Here is a 26,364-nt window from a genome sequence, read left to right on the forward strand (position 1 = left end):
ACTTGCAGAACTCATCCAAACGCTGGACCTTAGTGTTCCAGACGCAGGTGTTCACGTTCTCCGCCTTGTTGGCCTCCCCAACCCAGTCTCAGCACAGCACTAACCGCCTCCGGGCCTTTTTCACTGACACAGCCACAGGGCTCTGTGAGCCGCTTCCACAACTGTCACCACGTGAAGTCAGCGGAGAGCCACAGCCGCAGAAAAAAAGAAACGAGGGAAGTGGGACCAAGACACAAACATCCTGTCTGTCCCCACTACCTCAAGTGGCTCCAGCTTGAGAACCTGTAGGGCAGACCTACCCAATGGCTCACAAAAACTCATCTTCTCTGTGTCATTGCTAGTGAGCGAGTATTTTCCCTAAAGTCCAGGGACTTAAATGGTGCTATTCTTTGGCTTATGAAGTCAATGACAGGGGACAGTGATAGGCAATGCCCCGCTGCTGAACCAGGATGAGTTGGCATGTGCAGAGCAGGGTCTGAGCAGGAGTTCTCCTCAGGGGCCAGTGAACGCCAGCTTCCGGGGGGGGGGGGGGGGGTTCCATCTCTTTCCACGGACCAGTTTAAGAGAGGGGCTGGACCAGGGGCAAAGGGCTGCAGCGGCCTGGCCACGTTCCGTCCTCATTGCCTGGTAAGGACTCAGCCATGCGCAGTTCTCTTCTTCCTTGAGGGGCTAGGGGCTTCTCAGGTCAGGTCTCACCGCGTATAGGATCTCTTCCAGCTAAAGATCTCCTCCAGACTGGAAGAGGGGGAGACCTCCCGCTTCGGCAGGGTTGCCCAACGACGCCGGCCCGCTAGGAAGGAAGCTCGGCGCCTGCTGAGCCCTTTCATCCTCTCTTCCGTCCGGAAGAAGTCGGTCAAAGCCCGGAAGTACTCCAAGGTGACCTCATGGCTCCAGGCGGGCAAGGGCTCCTGGCGCAGGAAGCCGCAGTGGCCCCCGTGGCGGCTGAGCAGAAGGAAGAAGTAGGGGTTGCTGTGAAAGAGTTCAGTTGGCAGAACGTGGTTTGGGGGCCCGCACACGGGGTCGTCGGCACTGCAGACGCACAGCACAGGTACCGCTGCCTCATCCACATCCCGGAGGGGGTCGTTGTGGTCCCAGTAGGTGTCCCAGCTGATGGGGAAGCTCTTGGTGTGGCAGAAGAGGGTCTCCTCAAACTCCCGCAGGGAGCGGCTCCTGAACAGTTTGCGGGTATCCACTGTGTCCTCCAGGGCCGTGGCGTACCTGGCAGCAAGAAGTTGAAGGAGGAAGGAAGGAAAGAGAAAATAAATTGACAGCACCTGTTACAGAATGGCTGCCCACAGGCCAGTGTCTGACCACGGAGGCTTTCTTTGGCCATATAGTGTGTTTAAAAACTTCCACATTGTTGCCATCATTTGAAACCAGGAGATTTGGGAATTCCCTGGCAGTCGGGTGCTTAAAACTGCCGTGGGCCTGGTTTGATTCCTAGTCAGGGAACTAAGGTACTGTAAGCCACATGGCGTGGCCAAAAATAATAAAGTCAGGATAATTCACATAAAATGCAGCTAGCTGGCTTCTCAAAGGAGAAGGTCAAATGAGGAGGTCTGATGACATGTGCTGGCATAGCAACAATCAGGGTATTTCTGCCCTCCTTCCTGTATTACAGTTTCTGCGAGGATGGTCATTCATGGCATCACCTCCCCAGTCCTGGGGCAGCATTTGACTTTACAGCTGTGACCTCTGTCCTCCTGACCTCAACTTCTGACCCCTGTAGGGAGCTTGCTACAAACTGTCACCTCCTGTACCCCTCTTAGAACCCACTGGCTCAGACTATCCAAACCAGCATGTGACACCCCCATCATTAACATTTTACTTCAAGTTGTATTAGTTTGCTTGCTTTTTAAAAAATATTTCTTTATTTTTAGCTGTGCTGGGTCTTTGTTGCTGCACGGCCTTTTTTCTAGTTGGGGCGAGCCTAGTTGCAGCGCACGAGGTTCTCATTGCGGGGGCTGCTCTTGTTGTGGAGCTTGGGCTCTCCCTGCGTGGGCTCAGTGGTTGCGGCTCCTGGGCTCTAAAGCATAGGCTCAGTAGTTGTGGTGTAACTGGCTTAGCTGTTCCACGGCATGTGGGATCTTCCGGGACCAGAGATCAAATCCATGTCTCTTGCATTGGCAGGCAGATTCTTTACCACTGAGCCACCAGGGAAGCCCAGTTTGGTTGTTTTTTTAAAACATAATATGCTGTCCAGATGATGACAAATGAGTGTGACCTTGATCAGTGGGGCAAGTATTTCTAGAGAGGGCTGAGTGGCGGAGGAAGTAACTGGGAGTGTAATAATTAATTTATGAGGTGAGTTCCCAATTGGGAGCCTGAGAGCAACTGCTCTGGGAAAGAGGGATATATTTGCTGTTTCCACCTCCCTGGGGAGAGCCTGGCACCCTGAACAGGAGGCCAGGATGGGCAGTTCAGTACTTAGTTTGGGTTAATTCAGCCTTAGCCAGCTGAATTTGGATAGGTGCCTCCTGCAAACAGTCAAAGAGGCTTGCCCCAAGTGGGCAATCCCCAAATTCCATGGGCAGGGCAGTTCCTAAAGGCCCAGCTTTTCTCTTCACTTCCCTCACTGTATCCTCCAGCTGGTACCTGGGGTCAGCAGCACTGATGGTGGTCATTTGTGGAAGGAAACTGAAAATTAGGCCATGTGAGAGCACTTTGCCCCTGGACTGTTCCAGTGGCTTTGGGTTGCCATGGTAGCATGTGGGCTGTTGTTGAGCTCAGGGTTTGGGAGGCAAAATGGAGCAAGGAAAGAAAGAGAAATCACAATTGCCACCATGTATTGGTGCCAGGCCCCTTTGGTTATCTTACTTCATGCCACCTTGTGAGGTGGTTATTAGTAACTCCCTTTAACTGAAGAGGAAAGTGAGGCTCATAGGGATTAGCTAGACATGATGGCAACACTGTGGTGGGGCAGAAAGACCTGGGATGTGGGGTCAGACCCATTTGGGTTCAAATCCTGAATTTCCAGCAACTTAGCTAACCCCTTCATCTCCTAGGAAAGCAACAGTGTAAGCCGAGGCCTGGTTATTTGCTGTGGGACTGTCACCCAGGCCTTTTCATTGGAAGAGTCTCCCTGTCACCCTGGTGGTAGATTCTTTTCTTTTTGGAGATTTAAAGAAATATGTTTAAACATTCTTAAAATTTTTGCATTAAATATTGAGTACATACCTAGGAATATGCAAAACACTTGTCAGGTCTCAGGAATTTCAATAAATCAAATAACCACAAAATTTCTGATCCCTGTCACCTCCAGGCTCAGAGACTATAAGGAAACATTCTGGAGAGTCAGTCACAATTGCTTCCAGAGCCCTCTTTGCTGATTTGACTAGGCAATACGCAGCATCAGGCGCTCAGGTTGCTAGGACTAAGTGCAGCTGAGGTGAGGCCAGGGGGCCCCCTGGGTTGGAGTTCCTGCTCCAGCTAATGATGCTGACTCAGTCGGTCCGTGGCTTTTAAATTTGCTTCTCTGATTCTGCCTAGACTAGAGGGTTTGGACGCTTCAGAAACTGTGTGTGAACTCTGCCCAAATTGCTCTACACCTGTTTGATTCAGTACCAGGCAGAGCTGTTTCCCAGCCAGCCCCAAACCCCTACCCACCGCGTCTGCGGCCCCCAATACCCACCTGCTGAGGGCGACCTTCTGGTGAAGCAGAAAGCCCCGCTCGTAGGGCCAGGGCAGGCCGGCCTCAAACCACTCGCGGCAGCGTAGCACGGGCGAGATGCAGGCGGCTCCGGTCACGTAGCTGGAGGAGCCACACTCGCCCAGGTAGGACAGCAGCAGCGCCGAGCCCGAGCCCTCGCTCACCGCGAACAGCGGGGCCGCGGGGTGTCGGAAGCGGATGTAAGTGATGGCCTCTTTGAGGTCGGACGGGTCCCCAAAGGGCTGCAGCCGGGGGCTGACCAGTGGGCAGCCATGGTGGCCGCGCCGGTGGAAGATCACCGGGTAGTAGCCGCGCTCCAGGGCCAGCAGGCAGAGGCCGAGCACGTTGCGGGTGAGGCGCCCCCAGGCATTGGGGATCACCAGCAGTACCGCCGGGAGGCCCCCGGCGTTGGTGGCCCGGCGGCCCCGGGCGACAGGTCCCACCACCCAGTCCAGGGCCACCAGCCCATCATCTGCCAACTGCAGGTACTCCCGGGCCAGCTCGGACCCCGGCCCCACCGGCAGCACGAAGTGGCAGAGGGTCTGCAGGTGGGGCCCGGACAGCCAGGGGCGCGGGCCCGGCTCCAGCGCGGCCGAGCGTCGCAGAGCGCGCAGCAGGCACTGGGCCAGCGCCGACGGCTTACAGATGAGCCTGCAGCCTCCGGGCAGCGGCTCTCGCCCGTCGCTGAACTGACCCGCGGGGCCTCCGCCGTCCACCTCCTCCCCGTGATCTTCTCTCCGCGCCCCTGGCAGGGTCCTCGCTCCGACGGCGCGCCTGCCGGGCCGCCGCAGCCGCAGGGCGAGCAGGCAGAGCAGGGCGAGCGCAGCCAGAAGCAGGGCTAGGGCGGCGCCCCACGGTGGCATGGCGAGGCCGGAGAGCCCCCGGCGGGCGGTCGCGGCGGGGACGCCCCTCGGCTTGCTCCCCGCTCTGCCCGCGGCTCTGCCCGCGGCTCCGCCCGGTCGCGGCGGCCGCCCAGGGCCCTCCCGTGGAGCAGGGAGAGGGTGCACTCGGGATTGGCCGTGGCCCCGCAGAGGCAGCCAGTTCGCGCCCGGCTCCCCTCACCCGCCCCCCGGCCCTTTGTACAGCGATTGCGACAGGCAGGAGCAGAGGGTGAAAGGAGCGGAGGCCACGGAGAGGCAGCGAGGACGCGCCGGCGAGGCGGAAGGGAGTGGGGAAGGCGAGCCGAGGAGCGGAGTGTGGGCGGCGGAGTGGGGGGAGACGGGGGGAGCCTCAGGATCCTCTGCCTCCACCCCTCCGCCCCGCGTGGTGTGTGGCTCCCGGGGAGCCCCTGCGTCACTGCGCCCTCAGGGGCCGCTGCCGAGAAGCAGCAAAAGGGAGAAGCGAATGAACCGCAGCTCCTGGCGCGGACCCCGGGCTCCCGCGGGGCGGCGCGGCGCGGCTGCAGCGGGAACCATCACCCGCACCTCGGTCACCCGGACCGGCGGTCCTTTCCGACCTCGGTGTCTGTCTCCGCCCCGCCGGCACCCGCAACTGCGCAATAACTCCTGCCGGGAGAGGGTCCGGCTCAGGGCCAGCGAGGGCCAGGGCAGGCGTTCCGCCCCGACCGCGGGCTTGCATCGGGAGCCCAGAGGGCCAGGGACCTCTCGTTCCTTTGCCTGCATTAGAGCGCCCTGCCGACGCCCCCACGAGCATGGAGTTGCCCTGGATCCTGGCTGCAGGGAGAGGGAACCCTCAACACCGCTCCCCAGGAAGGACTTCACCAAAAGAAACAGCCCCTGAGCCGGAGAGAAAGATGCATTCGGGTGCCCTTGGAGGGGGGTGCCTGTCACCCCGCAAGCGGGCTGCGGCGGGGGATCGATTGAGTCCCTTCGTCAGCTCAATCTCTGGAGCGCGGGGGGCGGTTAAGAAATACCCCTTGCAAGTCACGGGGGCAGGGGCGGTGGATGTGGGAGGCGCTCTTGTTCGATTTCAAAGTTTCAGGCTGGACAGTACAGCTCTCACCCTCCACCTACTTTCCCGTCTTCCCTCAAAATCTCGAGCTGGGCCAAGGAGATGGGCTCCGGGGATTGGGCGGCACAACGGGCCGAGCGCCCTGCTGGGGGCGAGGCCTGTGACTCCACCTCGCGAGGTGGCCAAAGTCTCCTCGGGCACCGGCGGGTCGCGGTTGGGCTTATCACGAAAGCGGAGGCAGACATGGACAACAAAGCAGCCCCCAGCCCGGCTGCAACTTCCCGGGACTTCAGGGCCTGGGGAGCGTGGAGGCCCGAGACCCTCTGAGACTCCTCCGGGTCCGGGCGCTATTTGCGAGGGGAGCAGTGGGGACCCTCTCCTTTCCGCAGCTTGTATTTCAGGATTCTGCCCCTCTTCCAGAGGCAGTCATAATGATGAATCTGAAGCGGGTTTGCCGAAGGAGCGGACGCGTCTCCTCTCCTGGGCCACCTAGTTCACAGGAGTCCCACTTCCCGCCCTCCTTCCCGCTCCGCGATCCCACCCAGGAGCTGCAGCTGCGCCCTGCAGGCCGCGGAGACCCGCTGGGACCAGTTTCGGGGTGAGGGAGGTGGTCCCGGCTGTCTCGCTGCGCGGTGCGCTGAGGACCCGCTTCCAGATGACTTGTCCGGCTTGGGCAGGAGGACGCGTGCGCGCGCGGCCCGGGCTGTGGGCGGGCCCAGGGGCGGGGCGGGGAGCCAGCAGAGCCGCCCGGAGCCGCGGGGGCGGGGCGAGGCCCGGGCGGGGCGAGGCCCGGGCGGGGCGAGGCCCGGGGCGGGGCGAGGCCCGGGGCGCGCGAGCCCGGGGAGTCAAGGCGCGCGGTCTGGGATCGGGCCAGACCCGCGCGCGCGAGCCCGGGGTCTACGTGGGCACGCGAGTGGCGTGGGTGCGCGGGGGCAGGCCCAGGCGGCGAGCGTACCCTTGTTGGCTGGGCGGGCGGCCGGCCGGCCTGGGGCGGGCTGGGATGGCGCCTCCTCCGCCGCCGCCCCAGCTGTTGCTCCTGGCCGCCCTGGCAGGACTCCTGAGTCCCCGTGAGGTAAGGCGACCCGCTGCCGAGAAGCCTTCGGCCCGGGGTCTCCAAGTGCTTTGCCAGAAGGAGGGGCGTGCCGAGAGGGGGACCCGGAGTTCTCCCTTGGAGTGCTGGGCCTGGGAGGGAGACGGCAGAGCCCTCTCCGAGGCCAAACGACCCAGCTCTTCTGCGCCTTGAACCCACAGGTGGTGGCTGAACCGGCGGCGGAGGAGGCGGGAGCCCGTTGTCCCGAGGGCCTGTGGCCTCTGCCCCCACAGGTGGGAGCCTGGAGGGCGGTGGGAGAGAGGAGCGTGAAAGGGTAGCTCAGTCCCGCCCTGGCCTCGCGGTGCCCTCCACAGCCATCCTCTGAGCACCTTGTTCCTCGGGCCCTCGTCACCAGCGTCACCATCCCAACATGACAGCACGGGCCTGCTGTCGTGTCCCATCCCCACCTCCCCAGCGGAGTCCCCTGGGGCCTCTCAGTTCTCTTGTCTCCCTGGTACAGGTGTCACCAAGAGTGACCTACTCACGGATGCGGCCACAGCAGGTGAGTTAAAGCAGGAGGCATCCTCGGGGTCTGTGCTGGAAACAGCCAACTCCTTGCAGGCTCCATCTCTTCTGCTCACTAGCTCCGTTCCTCACCGCTCCCCATTCCAGGAGGAAACAGTGCTCTTAGTCCCAGGACAGTGAGCTTAGGCCTCTGTCTTCTGCAGCGAGGTGAGGTGTCAGGAATGCTGTTGAGTAGCTGGCTGTGTGGGCAGGAGGCTGCAAGGGGGTTGAGAGTCCTAGGAGGAAACAACCTGTGCTCTGGTTCTGCTGTGTGACTTTGGAAGTCCGCTGACTTCTCTGGACCCTGCTTTTCTGTGAGAGAGGTTCTTAGTGGTTATTATGGGCTTCCCAGGTGGCACTGGTGGTAAAGAATCCACCTGTCAATGCAGGATACACAAGAGATGTGAGTTCAATCCCTGGGTCAGGAAGATCCCCTGGAGTAGGAAATGGTAACCCACTCCAGTTTTCTTCCCTGGAAAATTCCATGAACAGAGGAGCCTGGCAGGCTACAGCCCAGGGTGGTCACAACTGAGCACACATGGTCCCCATGAGGAGTAAACAAATTGTGTGGGATAGCACTTTGGGAAACAGGAAGCTGTCAGGAGTGTGAGTGTGTAATGGGCTTCCCTGGTGGCTTAGCGGTAAAGAACCCGCCTGCAATGCAGGAGACGTGGGTTCTATCCCTGGGGCTGGGAAGATCCCCTGGGGAAGGAAATGGCAACCCACTCCAGTATTCTTGCGTGGGAAATCCCACGGACAGAGGAGTCTGGTGGGCTATCGTCCATGGGGTCAAAAAGAGTCAGGCACGACTTAACAACTAAACAACAACAAGGAGTGTGTGTACTTCAGGTTACCGACCAGACCTTGGGTTCACCTTGTGTGCCTGCGTGTTTCACTGCCAGTGGTTGGATAGCTTCTCTGTCCCTTTGGTTTTCCTTTTGAAATACCTATTTTTGATCCTTGTAATATCTCCAGGCCAGCAGAGCTCATGCCGCCTATCCGTTTCCTTTCCCCAAACAGCCCTTTTCATTGCAAACTGTTCAGAAACCAGTGGCTCCTCATTTCCCACCTTATCGTGGCCCCACCCCCCTATCTGGTTTTTCTGGCTCTACCTGGTTCAGTAAGCCTTGTCTAACCTATCCACAGCTTTGGTTCCCCTTCAGTTGTGTTGATCTGCTCACCACCCATGAGTGCGAGGCTCCTTCCCCTCTATACCTGGCCTGACCTGACTTGAAGGGGGTCAGCTCCCTGCCCTCCTGCCATCCATCCCCACCCTTCTTCAAGGCCCAGGGCAGGAGTCAGCTCTCCCTTGAGACCTTGCCTGAGCACATTAGCCCTTATTTATTCATCACCTTCTCCAAATTCATGTAATGCTTGAAATTGTCTCTTACAATTTAACTGCTAATCACTTTGAGCTTTATTAGTTTGCTCGTTCATTTGCATTAGTCCTGTTTCCCTGAGTTTCCTTTGTATTCCCTGCAAGCGGAGCCCAGGAGTTCTCTTTTGGCATCTCCTACAGCCTCCGGCACAAATGCCGAGCATCAGGTCAGCTCAATCAAAGAATGATTCATAATTGAAGTGTTTCCATCCTGAGATTGTGCACCTGCTGCCTGTGTGCCCTGTATTCGGATACTTTGGGGAGACTGAATATATATTGACGGGTCAATACATAGAAGACCCGGTCTCTCTCTGGGGGGGTGGTTACAGCCCAGGTGGGGACCTGTAGAGCCAGGTGCAGAGGAACATAGCTAAAGAGAGTGGTCTGAGTCTGGCAGGGTTAACCACGCATGTTGTCGTGGAAGCTGTGACCTTTGAGGGGTGGCACTGCTTGGAGAGGAGGGATGAAAGGAATGCTCAGAGACAAGAGGGCATGCACGCCAGTATCCAGGGCTCTTGATCCTTTCCTAAGCCCAGAAGGTGGGAAGGTCATCTGGTCATCCTGGGAGTCCCTTGAAGTTGACTCCCCAGGATGGGAGAACTTGGAACTCTCAGGAGGGACCTGGGCCCGGCTTGATGTCTCCATGCCTTTCCTGCAGGCTGAGAACATCAGCTTCCTCTACCACCCCTGTGCCCACCCCTGGCTGAAACTCCAGCTTGCCCTTCTGGCCCACACTTGTGTGGCCCAGCCCTCACTGGCCCCTGACTCCAGCCTCACCCAGGATCGGGTAAGTGCTTGCTGAAAGGTGATTGTCTGGTATCAGTGGAGGCTGCAGTGCCTTGGGCAGGGCAGGGGGAATTCAGGGCCTCTGCTTGCTTGCTCCTCAGCTTCGACTTAGCTATAACAGTCCCCTTCTCCTTTCGTAGCCCCTCGTACTGGCAGCATGGGGCTTAGCGCTGGAGATGGCGTGGGTGGAGCCGGTCCGGGCTGCCCACTGGCTGAAGAGGAGGCAGCAGCGGAAGCAGAGGAGAGAGAAAGCTGGGTTCCGTCCTGACACTGTTCCTGGGCCCCCTTCCTTGGTGCCCACGCTGGGCAGAGGGAGGCTGTGCTGTCGTCGAGGGTGTGTGCAGGTGAGGGGTGCTGGCCAGGCATGGTGCTCATGGGGTTGCTGGCTCAGAGTGGTGGTGCCATTGGGTTATCTGGGCAGGGAGGCGGTGACTGCTGTCTCTTCTCCTCTTAGGCCCCGGCTTTGGCCTTTACTCTGCGGAGCTGGCGGCCACCCGGCGTGGAGGTGGCATCTAGCGGACATGGGCAGCTCTTTCCTAGTGGTGCCAGGAGACGTGGGCTGCGGGCTGCCCTTGGTCTCCAGCCCACCCCCTCAGCTCCGAGGGTCCCCTCTGTTTCCCCAGGGAGCTTGGAGGCCAAACAGCCCATGTTGGGACCTCAGGGAGAAGGCGATAATGCCGGGTCTGTGCCCACCGGCCCACTGCTGCTAGGGGGACCAGGAAGCAATGTCAGCTCCAGGCTGGAGGCTCAGCTGCCCAAAGGGCAGAACAGCCCTGGAGGCTGTGCCTGTCTGGGTCAGGCTTCCCCGGCCCCTCGGGCAGCAGCGCCACCGAGGGCCGCCCGCGGCCCCACCCCGCGCACGGAGGAGGCCGCGTGGGCGGCCATGGCCCTGACTTTCCTGTTGGTGCTGCTCACGCTGGCCACGCTCTGCACTCGGCTGCACCGAAACTTCAGACGCGGGGAGAGCATCTACTGGGAGCCCACGGTGGACAGCCGGGACACCGTGGCTGGTGAGATGTGGCCCTCACCCCCAGCCCCGCCCCCGGGGCTCTTCCCGGCCCTTGACCGCTCCCCTTCCTGCCCATAGCTGTGCTGAAACGGAGGCTGCTGATACCCCCTCGCCGGGTCAAGCGCTCCCGCCGGAGACCCCTCCTCCCGCCCACGCCGGACAGCGGCCCGGACGGGGACAGCTCCGAGTGACCTGCACCAGCCCTGCCGCTGGGGCAGGTCCGGCTCCTCCCCCCACCGGAGGCCGCAACCTCCGCCACGTGGCCCGCGCGCAGGGCCGCCCCCTGGCGGCCCGAGGGAGCAGTCACGCCCAAGCGCGGCAGATGGGCTGATCCTGTGTGTGGTTTGCTGGGGGGAATGGGGTGGGGGAGAGGGAGGCGAGAGAAAGGAGCAGTTTCAAGCCTCCGTTGCAAAAACTGTTTTTATTAAATTATTTTAGTAGAGGTTGGAGTTGAGCTTGTGCATCGGCCACACAGACTCACTCCCGCCAGGGACACTGTCCTAGGTCACGTAGGTCGTGTTTGAGGTAGGGAGGGGGTTACAGCATCAAGTCAGGCACCCTCTGCTTGCCGCTTCTTGCCAACCTGGCCTCAGATCCTGGTTTTAGTAACGTGGTAGACCCTTCCCACCACCATGGGCGAGCAGGTGGCAGGACGCTGGTGGTAGTTACTGAAACATTATTTGCAGGACCCCGCTAACAGAAGACAAGGGGCTTCCCTCCCCTTCAGTATGGGGGCTGCAGCAGTCACCGTTTTCACTAGCTTCATACTTTTGCCAGGTTGGTCCGTTTCAGGTCTGCACCTCCCTGATCCCTCCTCCCAGAGTTCCCAAAGCATCAGAAAAGAGCACATGGTCACTTATTTATTTTTGATACAAATGTACATGACACATGTCTTGACAGTCAGCCCACCCACCACCACACAGGTAGAGCCTGGCCCCTGGGACAGAGGTGGGGCAGGGAGAGGAGCTGGTAGGTGCTGTCATCTGCCTTCCCAGGCTGCAGCCCAGGCTGCAGGGACCCAGACACCGCAGGCGCTGGCCTCTCAGAGGTTACAGGGAGGGGCTCTCAGCTTCGTCGGGGACCCCGGGGAGCCAGCCCCAGGCTCGGGTGCTCAGTTCTCTGCCCCAGCTGGCACTTTCCCCCTCCATAAGGGAGGGGAAGAGAGATGGAGCGAAGTGGTTTTCCTTTAAGTTCATAGAGGGTATGAGTGGGGGGAGCAATGAGGGGAGGCAGAGGGCAGGACCCAGCTGGTTCCCTCCCCCAGCCCCTGGCCCCAGGATGGGGGGGGTCAAAGCCAAACCCTGGTCCCCTCACCCCTCACGAAACCCCAGATGGGCCAGGCCTCTGGAACGGCACTGCCGCCCCGCACACTCACACACAGGCACACTCAGTTACCACAACGTTAAAATTAAGGGGTGGAAAAGAGAGGAAAAAAAAAAAGATTAGACTTTTCCAGTGTTTGCTGCTGGGGACCCCGGGGACACAGGTTGGGGCCTGTGCCCTAGGTGGGGCCGTTTGGCATTGAAGGAGAGAGCAGCAGGGGGCTGGTGGCTACAGGGTGGGGACATCCACAGGCATTATGTACAAGGGGGGATGCCCCCCCCGGCTCAGCCCCCAGGAGGGCTGGACTGGCTCATGGGGGTGGGGTGCATCAGGGGAGCTGCCCCACTTGGAGTGTCCCCACCCGACCCTTGGCTGAGGGTGCCCCCGAGGGCATGGGGTTGGGAGTGCCGCCTTGCAGGCCCCTGCACGCTAGAGGGGTAGGGGGCTATGTACAGGGAGGGGTGCATGGAATGTGGGGGCAGAAGCTCCTGCCACCTCACCTCCCCATCCTTGGGGGCTCGAGGGGGACGGGCACCAGGGCACCTGGCTGCCGGGAGCAGTGGCAGCGCTAAGGGCACTTGGGCCAGCGGCTCGGTGGGGGCGGGGATGAGTATCTGGGGTGGCCCAGCTCCCACGGCCAGTGAGGTCCCAGGGTGCGGGTGAGGGTTCGGGGACAGTGGTCACTGCTTCTTCTCGCGGGTGGTGATGGTGACCAGCTGCTTGGCGGCCTTGGCGATGTCGTAGGCGCACTGGATCACCTGCTGAGTCAGCAGCTGGAAGTCCACGGGGGCGCCGGGCTCCGGGGGCGCCGTCTTTCTGCACTCGCTCTGCAGCCGGTAGGCGCTGGCGTTGAGCAGCCGCAGGGAGCTCCGAACGGGCTCCAGGGCGGGCCTCTGTGGAGGGGTCGGGCCTTGGACGCCAAACCAACCACGAGCCACGATGGGGCCCCGAGGGTCCAGGGGTCCAACCAGGCCGGTGCCGTCAGACTCCCCACACCCACCCCCTCCAGCTCCCCTCTCTGTCCCCTGTACCTTCGGGAAGAGAGAGGCCATCTCAGTCACAGCCAGATGGATCTTCTCTGAGCAGGGCACGAAGCTGGGCGGTGGGGGAAGGGCAAGTGAGGGAAGGGTCCCGGGACAGCAGCGCACTGGTCCCTGCCCTGTCCTCTGCAACACCCCTGAGGCCCACGTGAGCCTCCGCCCACCTCCATACCTGTCGTGCTTGAATTCCTGGGCTGCCCGCAGTAGCTCCTGAATGTTCTTGGTGACCTGCTCCGTCTTCAGGATGACATCCTCCGTGCTGGGAAGCCCGGGGTCGAGGTCGCCATCCAGGCTTTCCAACTCTGGGTGGAAGTCCTCTTCCTTGCCCAGCTCCAGAAACCTCTTCCCTTCCAGGCTGGGGTTAGAGAGGGAGGAGGATTCCAGCCGTGAGGCCCCTTGCAGACACCCTCCCGGACGCTCAGGGGCCACCATCCCCTTTCCCCACGGAGCCTCACCTCAGCAGCGGGTCCCCACTTTGCGTGTTCTCATAGTCACTGTCTGCGCCGCTGCCGTGGCGGGAGAGCTTGCTCTGGAGGGCACAGGGGCGGGGCGGCAGGTCAAGGGTGTGCTCATGGACCCCCGTCCCACCTCACCAGCACACCTCTCTCTCAGCCTGTCCCTCCCTTGGGCCCTGGGGATGCTCGTTACCGTGTGGCGGCTTCCTTCCTGGGAGCACGACAGCAGTGGGGAGGAGGGAGTGAAGGGCACAGCTGAGGCCGACACCCCCTTCCGGATCTGAAACCCAGGCAGGGCTGGAGTCAGTCTCCTCCTCCCCACCCCCCCGCCCTGTGGCTTCCCTGCAGTGAGGCTGGGACCGTGTGTGTCCAGTCACTCTGTGCCCAGCGTCCTGCACAGAGCCTGGCATCCGCTGGGGCCCAGAACCTATTTGTGGGAATGGACCCACTTCCCAGGCCCTGCTTACCCGGTAAAGGCCGGCAGGGACGTGCGCTGAATAGATGGCGTCGTCCTCCAGCTCCTGGGGGTGGCACGGGGGGGGGGGGGGGCGTCACAGGGGGCCCTGCGCTGGTCCCAACCCTTTCCCCACCCCAACCCCCTGGGGCCCGCAGGCGGCTCACGGTGCTGTGGAAAGGCTGGAGCCGGGTAGTGAGCTCGTCCCCGGGTGGGCCCCCAAAGGGCTTCAGGGCGGAGCCTGGTTCATACATAGAAAAGGCCTGGCGGTCCCTGCGGTGAGTGCTCCCGCCAGGCCCCACGGGTGCGTGCTCGGCTCGCTCGCTGGGGAGAGGGGGTGTGGGCACTGGCCCCGGTGGCTGCCGGATCTGCAGGTTCTCGGCCTGCAGCTTGTGGATCTGAGAGTGAGAAGGGCGTCAGAAACTCCGGGCAGCACCGCCGCCTCCAGGAGCGTGCCCCTTCCCCACCCAGCAGGGCCTGGGAGCCCCGTCCTCACCTCCCTCTGCAGCCTCCGGAGCTCATCGCTCAGGCTGCTGTTGACCTTCATGAGCTGCTGCACCTTGGCCTCGGAGGCGGCCAGGGCCTTCTTCAACTCCAGGTACTCCTGCAGCGTCACAGCCCCGTCTGACAGGTCTGAGGAGTCCATGCTCTGCAGAGGGAGACGGGCCAGTCAGCCCCCTCATCGCTGCTGGGGGCCCAGAATATGAGGAGTCAGGGCGGGGGGCGGAGTGGCTCTCGGACCCGAGCTCGGTTGTTCCGCGTGGCACCGGCACTGCGCAGGGGCTCCTGGTCTGTGTCCTCGTCCGAGGCCACGCTGTCGTAGTCGTGCTGGTCGTCCAGGTCGCTCTGGCCCCGTGCGGACAGCTCGAGGTTGTCTGAGGGCACAGGCTTGTCACTCAGGTCCCAGGCCCGCAGCCCGTGCACCACGCCACCCGGGAGGGAGCGCACCCTGGAGCAGTGCCCACGCCCTTCCCACCTGTGGGGCTGCCCAGGCTCTTGCCCTGCTGTCTCCTCTTGGCCTCGCTGAGGATGTCGATGATCAAGGTGGCAAACTCCCGGGCGTTAAAGCGGGCCAGCTTCTGTCGCCCCTGGAAGGGAGGCAGGGCCGGGCTGGTGTGAGGAGGCCCATGTGGCTGACGTGAGGCGTTAGGGACAAAGCAGCCAGGCCATCCAAGGAGCCCAGCACAGGGTTATACAGACGTGGAGGGCCTGAGGGAGCTCTCAGAGGCTGGGACAGCACCCAGGGGCTGCTCACCGAGGGCTCAAAAGAACAGAGGGCTCAAAAGAACAGCCTCCTCCCCATTCCCACATCCCGGAGCCAGAGGCCAGGGCGAGGCCTCGGCCAGGAGTGGGGAAGAGCAGCAAACAATGGCCTGCGGAGAAGGGAAGGGCAGGGCCCGCAGTGGTGACCCAGCAAGGGAAGAGAGGGCCCCAGGCCCTGTCCAGCGGCTCACCTGATTCCGTGTGGCTGAGTACTCAGGGTTCACGGGCAGGAAGGGCACAGCGCTGCGCTCCGTCACCAGGGTGCTGTGGTTCTGGGTCGCCAGCCACACTGTGGGGGAGGGGCAGGGGTGGACTGTCCACGGGGGCTGGGCCCGCGGGACAGGCCAGGGCGGGAGGGCCGGAGCACCCCTTTCCAAGCTCCTTCCCAGGCCCGCAGGGCCCCCAACACTGGTATTCGGAACACAAGTGGTCTCTGGACACGGAGGCAGGGCTGGGCCAGGGAGGCGAGGCCAGCTGGGGACGGACAACAGAACGAGGAGACTCCCTCCCGCCTCTGGGCTGGAATCTGCTATAGCCAGGAAGGAGGGATGGAGGGGTGGAGCAGGGCTGGGGAGAGAGCCAAAGAGGGCGGCCGCTGGGTGGAGAGGAGCCCCGGTTCAGGGGGCTGGGGAGAGGAGCAGGCTGGCTGCCTCCAGCTCGGCAGCTCTGCCCACCCGCCGGGGCCACTGGGCTCCCAGCTGGCGGGGCTCACGGGCAGGCCTGCCAAGCAGACCAAGCCAAGCACCTCTTCCTAGTCCTGGCGAAAGAGCCACCCAGGTCCCAGCCCTCTCCAGCTGGCAGGGCCTCTGTCCCCTCTGCCCAAGACTTCCATGCCCTCCTGGCTCACCAGCATCATTTTCCCTTCGATCCACCTCGTCATACACATCCATGGCTAGTTCTTCAAAAAGCCGGTTGCTGAGCTGGAGGCAGAGAAGGGGACCCAGGCCCTGTCAGTTCAGCCCCAGTGCCCACCAAGCCAGTGCCCCAGGGCCTTGTACGATGTGTCCCTTGTGTTGCCCAGCTCTCCCCCCCGCCCGTCTCAACTGGAAACCGGGGTAGGCAGGGGTCTGTCTGCCCAGCTCTGAGGTAGGAGAAAGGGAGACCAGGGCAGACAGTCAGTGCCCCTAAGGGTAGAGACGCAGGAAGTCCCCTGGGAGCCGTCCCCTGGGAGCCGTTGGAGGGCAGAGTCAGAGTCACAGACTAACAGCAGGAGGCGGGAGGCAGGAGACTCGAGGGCGGGCAGTAGCAGGAACAGAGGGTCAGGGATGGGGGGCCCTGTCTGAGCAGACTCACCGCCTGCAGCTTCTTCTTGGCAGCTTTGGCCAACTCGGACAGGTCCAGGCTGTGGACGAAGGAGGGAGATGGGCACAGGGAGGAGGGGAGAGGCCAGATGTGAGAGGCAGCCAGGCCCCTGCCAGTGACCTCCCGAACATGCAGGGACCCCAGGGAGATGACACCCCAGGTGCTGCACATCGAGTGCCTCTCTGCCCCGCCCCTCCTCCAGGGCCTGCCCCCGAGCAGGCACGTATACCTCTGAGACATGCACTTTTGCCGAGATCTAAGTCCAGAGAAGGCAGCAGAGGAAAGAACAGGACAAGGTGGCAATTACCCAGGAGCAAGGCACACACACCTCCCGCGCCACACTCAGACACAACTCTGTGTGCACGCCAGACCTGAGGGTACCAAACCCAGCTCGTCTTCCCCCAGCCCACTCCTCAGCGGCTGGCGTGACCCAGTCGCCCTGCACCAATGTCAGCTCCTAGGAGTGCCCTGCAGCCTCCTGCATTCTCAGGCCCCGGCCAAGCCTTCCCAGGTGCTACCACTTCATCCTCCTGCCTGGTCTTTGGCAGCAATTTTCACCCATCTTCCTGCGTCCAGTCCTGCCCCTGCAATCCTCTATTCAGCCACAAGCCAGGGCATTTTGGACACATCCGGCTGCGCCATTCTGGCCTTAGAAGCTTTTTCAATAACGGTATGTATGGCACACTTCAACAAGAAGCTCACTTTAAAAATATGCTAAGGAATTCCCTGGTGATCTAGTGGTTAGCATTTAGCACTTTCACTGCTGGGCCCTAGGCTCAGTCCCTGGCTGGGGAATCAAAATCCTATACGCCATGTGGCGTGGCAAAAAAAGAACCCCAAACCAAAAAACCTTAATGCTTTGCGTGTACTATCTTATTTAATCTTAACAGCCCAGAAAGATAACTAAGGCTCAGAGAGATTAAGGAGCCTGTCTGCACTTACACAGCCAGCCAGTGGCCGAGCAGACTCCACACATCCATGTTAGAGCCTCACTGCTCTCACGACAGTCCCAACTCACGTTGGGGCTCAGCACCAGCCACTCCCCCCGCCATCTCTCGTCCAGTCCCGCTCCAGGGATCCCCTGCCTCTCCTGTGCTCCAGCCGCGGTCTGCCTGCAGCTCCTCGCACAGCATTCTCACGCCTGTGCCTCTGCCTCTCTGGCCACACTCCCCACACAGGACTGCAGTTGACTAGGGCCCTGGCCACCCTGTCGGGATGGTGATACCCTTAAGGGCCGGGATCACGCCTGAGGTACCTCTGTGTTCCAGGGCCAACAACAGCTGGCGCCACAAAGGTGCATCTCATCGAGAACCCGCCTATGTGTGTTTACAACACACGAACGCACACAGCAGGCAAACACAACCAGGCAGAATCAGACCAGAGAAACGGGTGGAGTCTTCGGGGGTCTCAGAACAGAGGCGATCTGGGGCTCGAGAGACCTGAGGGGTCCAGGCCTGACCACAGCCATCTGCCCACGTGGGCTTTGGAGCAGGAGGGAGCCTCTCCAGACCCAGGCCAGCAGGCACAGCTCGGCCACCACGGGCAGCCACCAGGTGGCGCTGGCGCCCATCCTGTGCGCGTCCCCCACAGCCTGGGCTCCTGGGGCCTCTCACACAAGGGGCGGAAAACACCTCTCCTGGCCTTGTGTCCCCAGCCCGTGCCCAATTTCTGAACACACCACAGAAGCCTGGCAGAACCCCAAAGTTAGTCAGATTCCCGGGGTCCACCACGTTTTCATTGAAGGGCAAAAATTTGTCTAAAGATTTTACAGTTGGGGTCAGTGCCCCTAACAGAACCCAGAGTTCCTGGTCTGGGGGTTGGGGGGCTGTTTCTTGCACTCAAGCCCTATGTGCTTGACAGCCATGGGGGTCAGGCTGTGCTGGCCACAGGCTGAGTGGACATTTCTAACCTGCCTTGCCCAGCATTAGGGAGTGAAGACCAGACTGGGATAGGCTTGTGCTTCCAACCCCTGAAGGGGGGGTGGGGGCAGGGGTCCCAGGTCCCTAAAGCCTGAAGAGTTGGGGGTGGGGGTTCTGGGGGTTGGGCATCCTCATGGCACCCAGCAGCCTCTGGGAAGGGGCATCAGGTGGGCACTCACCTGTCTGCCATCTGTGGGATGATGTAATGCCCATTCTTGTGATCTGAATAAAAATAAAAATGCCAAGTCACTGGTGCTGGGTGGCCTCATCAGCCAGAAGCCCACCCCATTGCCATTAACAGGACTCGGCAACCGGAAGGGACAGGGGAAGGGAGGAGGGCAGGCCACCCCTAAGGGCCCTGGGAACTGGCTGCAAGTTATGCCCACCCCCACTCCCTACCCCAACGTGCTGCAGCCAGAGCCTGCAGCGATTTCACAGGAGCCAGTTGCCTAGCAACACTGTTCCCCAGCGGGCTCCGTCACCATGGCACCTGCTGCTGGGGTGTGTCTGGGTCCTACCTGCCTGGCCTCACCAGGCCCGCCCCACACTCTGCTCACCCGGCTTGCGCCCACAGAGATAGAAGGCCAACCGGTCAGTGAGCTCGTACTGGCACTCGACTAGCCGTTCCGCCAGCTCATGGTGCCCCGCCTGCCTGTGGGGAGGTCACACGGCTCAGCCCTTCAGCCACAGTCCACGGCCCACACCCGGCCAAGCCTCACCCTTTGGCCGGCCCTTACCTGGCATAATCAATGGGTGTACGGCCGTTAACATCTGGGGAGCCAGGGTCAGCCCCATATACCACAAGCAGCTCGGCCTGCAGCGTCTGACCTGCCTTGGCAGCCACATGCAGAGGTGTGGTGCCCTTCTCGGGGTGGAAGAAGTTGGCCTGGGCGCCCAGGGACAGCAGGCGCAGACATGTCTCCAGGTTGCCCGTTCGCACGCTTGAGTGCAATTGCTACGAGGAGCAGAGTGTGCAATAAATGGGTGTGTGTGTCCTCCCCCTCCCTGCCACAGCACCTAGTCCAGGCCCCTCGGGACTCTGGCCAGCTCCCAGGACCCGGCTGCAGTCAGGTTGTCAGGGCGGACCGAGGGCTGCAGTTCACGTCCAGGAATCACAGCTGCAGTCAGTCACCACTGACCGACCACGCGCATGCAGTGCGCTCAGCTTAGAACAGACACTGTCCACGAGGTAGATACTCTCTTTTCCATTTTACAGATGAGAAAATGGAGGCTCTGCCCAACGTTTTCTGGCTCTCGGGTGGTGGCTGGACGATTTCAGCTTTGCATGTGCACTCAGAGCAGAGGGGCCTTGATCGCACGTGGCCTGAGCATGCAATCCTGTCCTTCCACTGTGCCCACCGTTCTCGCCTGACCTGGCTGCCTTGGGGACCTAGGGCTCAGTGAGGATGGCATCATGGGTGAGGACGGGCCTGGTCCCCTCCTGAGGTGCCCCACAAACCTTGCTGAGGTCTTTGGCGGTGACTCCGTCATCATCCCGGCAGGGCAGCTTGTGCACAAAAGCCAGCATCTGGTACTTGGCCCTGATGAACTCAGACTTGATGGGGCTGCACGGGGCACGCAGGAGGAAAAGGGGAGCAGAGCGGGAGGGGTCAGGCACCCAGCCGCCTCCCAGGCTCGTGTCCTGACCGCATGGCCGCAGCCCCCACCCCTCACGCCTGACTCACTGGACTTTGTCTTGGGGGTTGGCTTTACGCCGGCCGCTCTGCACCTGCGCGGGGTCCAGCAGGGAGTGCTCCCAGATGGAGTTGGCCCCGTTGCTGGCGAGCGTGTGCACCATCTGTGGGCAGGAGGCGCCAGAGTGAGCATGCCCACTATGCACCAGCAGACGCCTCCGAGCCCCGGACTGGACGCGGCACCAACAGGCCTACTGTGTGCCTGGCACTGTCACACCCCCAACCCAGTCTGGCCATCCAAAGATGTGGGTCCGGTTGAGCACTTCAGGGGTCGTGGTGGGTACGCGGAGGCTCTCAGTGGTTAAGCTCCATACTGCACGCTCACAAGTGGCAGAGTTGGGGTGAACGCCCAGGTCTGTGTGGCTCCAGTCCTGGTGGCCTCTCTGTGCCCAGGCGGCAAGGGGCAGGACTAGGTTCTGCCACGGGTGGGGGGCCCCAGGCAGCTGTGTGTGTGGGCACGGGGAAGTGGGCCTGCGCTCAGCAAGCCCTGAGGAAAGACAGGAAGCACCTCGGGTACCTGCAGCAGGGTGGGGGGCCAGGCGCTGTGGCGGAGGTGCTTGACGATGGAGATGTGGCGTCCCAGACTCCGGTGCACACTGCAGCACTCGTCACACACCAGCACGCCCCTGCTGATGGAGGCCCAGCCGGGGTCTGCGGGGCGGGCGGGGACAAGGCTCAGCCACAGCCAGACACGGCTGAGCCTCTGAGCACGGCCCTTAGCTCTCCATGCACAATTTGCACACTCACTCCCCTAAGGATTGGGGAGCTGGGCCACTGAGGAGGGCGCTAAGCTCTGGAGGAGGGAGGGAGGGACTCCCCGAAGGCTTGCTCCAGCGGCCACTTATGGAGCCAAGCCCTTTCCTACACTTCTCTGCGCCCTGGGGAGGTGTGGTCCCCAGGGCCTCCTCAGCGGGCACAGCTTCCTGTGCTGCAACCACTGCTGCCAGGACCACAGTCCTTCTCCAGGAACAAGACTGCCGCCCTAGCCCTGCCCCTAGGAGGCAAGAATCCCCAAGGACTGCATGCCACATCCCCGGAGACACTCCTGTGTCCGGACCGGTGCCACAACTCTCTGCACCCAGGCTTCTTTTGGAGTCACTGGTCCACCTGTCTGACCCATCACACCCTCCAGGGACACCTGCCTCTGCCCTCACCTGGGCAGGTAAGAAGCCTTTTCATGACAGCCTCCCACCACCATCACTGATGGGTGAGCTGGAGCCCTGCTTAAGGGGGATGGAGGGGGCAAAGGAACCAACACTTGCCGAGCACCCACTGGGGACCAGCTGGGAGTGCCATCAGTATGGCGCCTCTAACAACTGTCAGGCAAGGTGGGAAATTCTACCCCCACCCCCGCCCCGCCCCACCCCACTTCTCTGTCAAGGAACCCGTGTCTCAGAGATGTTAGGGTGCTTAGTCAAGGCCACCCAGCTCATGAGGGGGATTGCTGGGATGTGAGCCCTGGTATTTAGATGTCCACACCAGCTGCTTTTGCAGCCCCAAAGTGGGTGACCCCAAGTGGGCCAGAGCCCTGGGAGTCACTCTCTACTCTTCGAGAAGTGAGCTTTGCAAGCAAGCAGAGGGACCAGAGAAGGGTGGGAGCTCCTGGGGTCCTTCTCAAGGGCAGCAGAGATGCCTCCCACCCCAGGCCCCTTCGGGGAGGGGGAGGAGACAGCTGCAAACAGCTCAGGCTGCAGAAAGGTCACGGGGAGAAAGCAGCCATTGTGTGTGGCCGGAGAGTGGGGGCGGGGAGACGTTCTCCCAGACTCTGTGCTCTGCCCAGCCCCCCCTTCCCCCCCCCCCCCCCGCCAGTCTCAGGAAGCCCCATCCTGGGGGGTTGGGTGGGGGGCTGGCTCTCTGCCTTGCCCCTAGCGCTCAAATTGTCCACAGTGGTCCCCACTGGGGGAGGGGACAGGCTAGGGGTGATGAGAGCCTCTCCCAGCAGAAGGCAGTTCTCAGGCCCCTCCCCGCGAGGACGTCCATCAGAGCTCCCCAGGGCTGTGAGGAAACTGAGTCAGAGCAGCCTGAGCGGTGATGGAGTCTCCTCCGCGGCACAGAAACAGGAAGAGGAAGGAGCGGCCCGCTCTCTGGGTCTAGGTTTTAGGGATCTGCCCCCAAAATAGGACAGAGGGGTGCAGGAGGTGCCCCCGCCCAGCTTCATCGGAGGCTGACTCTGGGGGCCACCATCTCTGCCAAGAGGGGGAGCCCTAGAGCAAACAGGAGCGCTGGCTTGACCCAACCGGTCTGGCCCCAGGCAAGAAACGCTCCCTCCCCCGCTCCAAACCCCACTGGGTCAGGGGTCTGCCTGCCAGCCACCTCCGGCCAGCCCAGGCAGGAAGCTGGAAATGACGCAGCCCAAATTCCTCCTGTTGAAATGGTGGGGTTTCCTGTCAGCAGGGAGCCGCCCAGGCCAGGATCATAAATGGGCCGCTCTCAGGCCTCCACCCCAAGCCCATGGTCCTCCTGGAGGAGCCAGGCCTGGGCGGGCTGGCCAGCCATCCAGCGCCAGAGCAGACACACTAACCCCTGAAGGCGGCAGGGACCAGGATCTGGGCAAAGGGGTCCAACTCTCCACTCTCCCAGCCTGGTGGAGGGGTCCCCCCTCTCCTACAGTGACCTGAACCAGGTGGGCAGGGGAACACTGCCCTGGTCTGGGGCACAACGGTGCCAGCTCAGTTCTGGGTGACATAATTGGGTCACTCTGCTCCCTACTTCCTCTGCCCAAGAGGCCTGGGCCTCCCCCAGCTGGCGTCCCCATGCCCCACCTAGACCAGTTTCAAAGCTGAAAGGCCAGGAAGGGGTTCTGAAAGTCAAACGGCTACTGCAATTTGAGATTAAGGGACCCATGCCCGCTAAAAGGCTTCCAGGACCAAACTCAGGGCAGAAAGGACAGGGAACGTGAGGGTTAGGGGGTGCGGCCACCTCCTCAACATCTGCCAAGTTTCCCAGTGGGGCTGGGGCGCAGGGGTCCCGTGTGTGTGCCAGGTGGAAGGAGTCTTGGAATAATGCGAAGCAGCACCAAGCCCATGGATGCCTCTACTGAGGGGAATTCATACCACCACCCAAAGCCACCAGTGGTCTCTGGAGCCAGTGGCCAGCCTTTCCTATCTCGGCACCTGGGCAAGAGGGACAAGCCCATCATCTTGAAAGCAGGCAAGAGTAATCTACTCCATGGGGACAGAGGTCACAGTGGTGGTTCCCTGTGGGGGCCAGGGCGGGGGGGTGGGCGGTGCTGGCATTGACACAGAAAGCCCTTTAGAGTGTTGCGCCGGCTCTACTTCTGGATTGCTCTAAAGCCCTTTAGAGATGAGCCGGCTGTGTGGCAGGTAGAGTGGACGGGCGGGACAGGGGAGACACACATCCTCCAGGGTTCCCAAGGCAGGCAGGGTCACAGATGGTGCCTGGCGAGACAGCACCAGCCGCCAGGGCTGGCAGCTGTGCCACGCTCACAACACACTCAAGACTTGTCTCATGCACCCAGGCCTGGGAGGAGGATGGGGCTCTTTGGCGTCAGGCTCATCTCACCTTTTACCTCAAGACCCCGCAAATTCACCACTCACAAAGAGACAACAACCCTGCTCCCAGGGCTGGGTCTGCAGGGCTCCGAATACAGTGAGAGGCCTACGACTTCAGGTGGGAACCACACACCAATGAGGGGGCTTTGGGCCTGGGCTCCAAACTGCTAGTTTCCCTCCAGCCTCTTACCTGGGCTGTTACAGGTCCCAGACTGAAAAATGCCCCAAGGAGAAGTCAGGGTCCTGAGAAGCCTCCAATCCCTTGGGGGAATGCCTGCTCTGTGCTAGAAACCATGCTGGGTGCTGAGGTGAGCAAGATTTTATTGGCACCCTAAACGCCTCACATCCTCACCTCAGCACCTGCCTCCTCCTGACCTGCTTTCTGGATCGGGGCCCGGGGGTGGGGTGGGGGTAGGGAGGTTCCCAGGAGCACACAGGACTCTGTGGGATGAGGACCAGGAATAGGAGCCAGGCATCCCAACACATGAGAGACACACCACTCCTGCCCATGCCCACCGGGCATCCAGAGGCTTCCAATCAAGTAGTCAAAGGCAATGGAGAAAGGACAACGGCCTTGCTAATGCTGCCCTGCGTCCCCCTGCCCAGAATCAGGACCGCAGACTGGAGATGGGACGGTCCTCAAAAACCATTTCTACTCCAACTTCTTGGCCTCAGAGTTGAGGAAACTGAGACTCAGCATGAGAAAAGTCTTGCCATGAGTCAGAGAGTAAGCTAGAAACAAAGGCAACATAAAAATCCAGGTTTCCATGATAAAGTGTCTGTTAAGCAACCCCCTCCCAGCCACACCTTCCCAACCCACCAATGCTCCTTCCCTCCTTCCGCGGGGCAGAGGGGCAGCCCGGCAGAGGGGCAGAACAGCCTTGGACCAACACACAGAAGGCAAGCTCTCCTCTTAGCCCTTAATCCCCCAGACCTGCCTGCAGTTGGGGGTAAAGAAATAGTAGTTTCTAACTAACCAGAGGTAAGGACACACCACATCCCTGGACACACAGCTTCCTCAGGGACCTCTAGACCATGACATGCCCTGAGAGGAGGCCTCAGGGTCACAGCCACGCAGACCGCCATGCAGCTGCCGGGCTCCCACAGTGCCCAAACACTCAAGCTTGGAGCCACTGAAACCACCAGCGCATCTGTGGGTCTCAACCTATTGGGGTCCTCTCTCAGATGTGTTCGACTCTTCTGCAACCCCATGGACTGTAGCCCGCCGGGCTCCTCTCTCCATGAGATTTCCTAGGCAAGAATACTTGAGGGGGTTGCCGTTTCCTTCTCCAGGCGATCTTCCCGACCCTGGGATTGAACCTAGGTCTCTTGCATTGGCAGGTGGATACTTTACCACTGAGCCACCAGGGAAGCCCTGGGCCCGTCCAAAGGGTAGCAGGAAGTGATGGGCCACAAAACGGCAGCCCACACTCTCCACTTAATTGTGCCCAGAGTCCTCCTGGAGTTCATGGATCCCCCTTGAGCCTGCCCGGAGGTCTCCCAGCGAGATAGCTCCTTTTCTAAAGAGAGGATGGTCAAGGGCCAGGGCTTCGTTTCCCCAAGGCAGCTGCAGAGTCCAATCACTGGCAGTGTCCCCCCACATCAGAAGGGAGCAGCCTTTCCGGGTCATTTCTCCTCACCTCTTTGGCAGGTCAGGGGGGTTTCACATCAGCCTGGACCTGACTCGGTGGGAAGAAGGGAAACAGCACGGAAAACACAGCCGGGAGGCAGGCCACAAAGCCAGGTGGGTCCCGGGAATGTAGGCACCCCTCCACATGCTCCCTACCCATTTCTGGTCAGGCTGGGCTAGGGGACAGGGAGAGAGGTCTGTGCCCAGGCTGGGGTATGGCCAAGCCACCTTCCAAGCAGGCCTTACTGGAGCACAGGAAAAGCTGAGGCTCGTTGTCCCGTTACCAGGCCTGGGGACGCCTCAGGGGACGATGCCCAAGCTTGTGGTGGCTCTGAACACCAGGCCTTGCGAGGAGCCTTGGGAGCCAGGGGCAGGGAGTCCTAGGAGCAGCCACCCCGCCGTCTGCTCCCGAGAAAGCAGAATCCAGACAACCCCCACCCCACGCCGGCCCATCTGCCCGGCTTTCTGCCCCTTGCCCTCCGCCACTCCTGCGGGCGCGCAGACCAGGAGAGCAGCAGGTGCAAGACGCGGGGGTGGCCCTGCGAGGACACAAAACCACACTCGCCCCCACCTCCGAAGCCCGGCCGGCCTCCGCCACAGTCCTCCTGGCCACCCTAGGCTGGCGCTTCCGTTTGGATCCAGAGATGGAAGGCGGGGGGAGCGGGGGAGGGTGGGGGGCGCCAGCTGAGGGGCGGGAGGCGGCGCCGGGAATGTCCTTCCTCGCTGGTCCACGGACGCGAGCAAACCGCGGCCCCCCGAGCGGCCCTCCCTCCAAGGACGCGGCTCCGCAGCGGCCCGGGCGGGGGCCGAGACCGGAGGCCGCAGCCCCCAGCCCCGCCCCGCCCTCCGGCCCCGCACGGCGCGCCCGCCAGGCCCCGGCGCCCGCCCGGCGGCGCCTCGGTGCGCGGTCCCGCCCCCGGCCCGGCCCCGCTTACCCGGGGCGCTGCAGTCCGCACACACCTCCGCTCGCGGCCCCTTCCGGGACATCCTCAGCGGCGACGCGGCCGCAGCCCTCTGGGCCAGCGTGGGGGGCGCGGGCGGCGGGCCCGGGCGGCGGCGGCCCCTGCTGCCCGGCCCGGCTCCGGCAAGGCCCCGGCTAGGCTCCGCGCGCCCGGCCAACCGTCCGCCCCCGGGGCTGGCCCGGAACCCGCCGTGCCCGCCCGCCCGCTCGCCCTCGGGCGCCCTCCGCCCCGCGCCGCCCCGCGCCGCCCCGCCGCCGCTCGCTCTCTCCGCCCCCTGCGCGGCTCCGGGCCGCTCCTGCAGGAAGCGGCGCAGGCCCGGCCCACCGGGGGAGGGGCGGCCCGCACACCCGCCCCGCCGCCGGGCCCAGCCCGCCGCTCCTCCCGGAGAAAGGAAGCCGGGAGCGCGGGCGGAAGGGGGCGGGGGCCCTTAAAGGGGCCGCCGCCGCCAGGCCCGAGCGCGCAGCGCCGCCTGCGGCCCGGGCC

At 62.1% G+C, this 26,364-nt stretch overlaps 3 protein-coding genes across 3 annotated transcripts; 1 reads left to right on the forward strand and 2 right to left on the reverse strand.

Annotated features, from left to right (window-relative positions):
• Nucleotides 1–692: 692 nt before the first annotated feature.
• Nucleotides 693–4,512, reverse strand: ABHD15 (abhydrolase domain containing 15). Its single transcript, XM_052658834.1, has 2 exons — nt 3,632–4,512; nt 693–1,218 (listed from the first exon to the last, which is right to left on the reverse strand). The coding sequence occupies exons 1-2, from the start codon at nt 4,510–4,512 to the stop codon at nt 693–695; spliced, it is 1,407 nt and encodes a 468-aa protein (XP_052514794.1).
• Nucleotides 4,513–6,502: 1,990 nt separating this feature from the next.
• TP53I13 (tumor protein p53 inducible protein 13) lies at nt 6,503–10,734 on the forward strand. The gene is made up of 7 exons (XM_052657212.1): nt 6,503–6,632; nt 6,812–6,883; nt 7,111–7,152; nt 9,191–9,319; nt 9,459–9,662; nt 9,773–10,328; nt 10,406–10,734. The coding sequence occupies exons 1-7, from the start codon at nt 6,561–6,563 to the stop codon at nt 10,516–10,518; spliced, it is 1,188 nt and encodes a 395-aa protein (XP_052513172.1). The 5' UTR covers nt 6,503–6,560; the 3' UTR covers nt 10,519–10,734.
• A 19-nt stretch (nt 10,735–10,753) lies between these two features.
• On the reverse strand, nt 10,754–25,918 carry GIT1 (GIT ArfGAP 1). Its single transcript, XM_052657211.1, has 20 exons — nt 25,855–25,918; nt 20,295–20,428; nt 19,769–19,881; nt 19,543–19,648; nt 18,821–19,038; nt 18,641–18,735; nt 18,263–18,305; nt 16,156–16,204; nt 15,710–15,782; nt 15,054–15,151; nt 14,576–14,687; nt 14,341–14,474; nt 14,096–14,248; nt 13,767–13,997; nt 13,613–13,666; nt 13,339–13,425; nt 13,146–13,219; nt 12,863–13,045; nt 12,682–12,745; nt 10,754–12,543 (listed from the first exon to the last, which is right to left on the reverse strand). The coding sequence occupies exons 1-20, from the start codon at nt 25,904–25,906 to the stop codon at nt 12,331–12,333; spliced, it is 2,286 nt and encodes a 761-aa protein (XP_052513171.1). The 5' UTR covers nt 25,907–25,918; the 3' UTR covers nt 10,754–12,330.
• Nucleotides 25,919–26,364: the final 446 nt, after the last annotated feature.

Source organism: Budorcas taxicolor, chromosome 19 (genome assembly GCF_023091745.1).
Source record: "Budorcas taxicolor isolate Tak-1 chromosome 19, Takin1.1, whole genome shotgun sequence".
In the NCBI taxonomy this organism is placed as follows: domain Eukaryota; kingdom Metazoa; phylum Chordata; class Mammalia; order Artiodactyla; family Bovidae; genus Budorcas; species Budorcas taxicolor.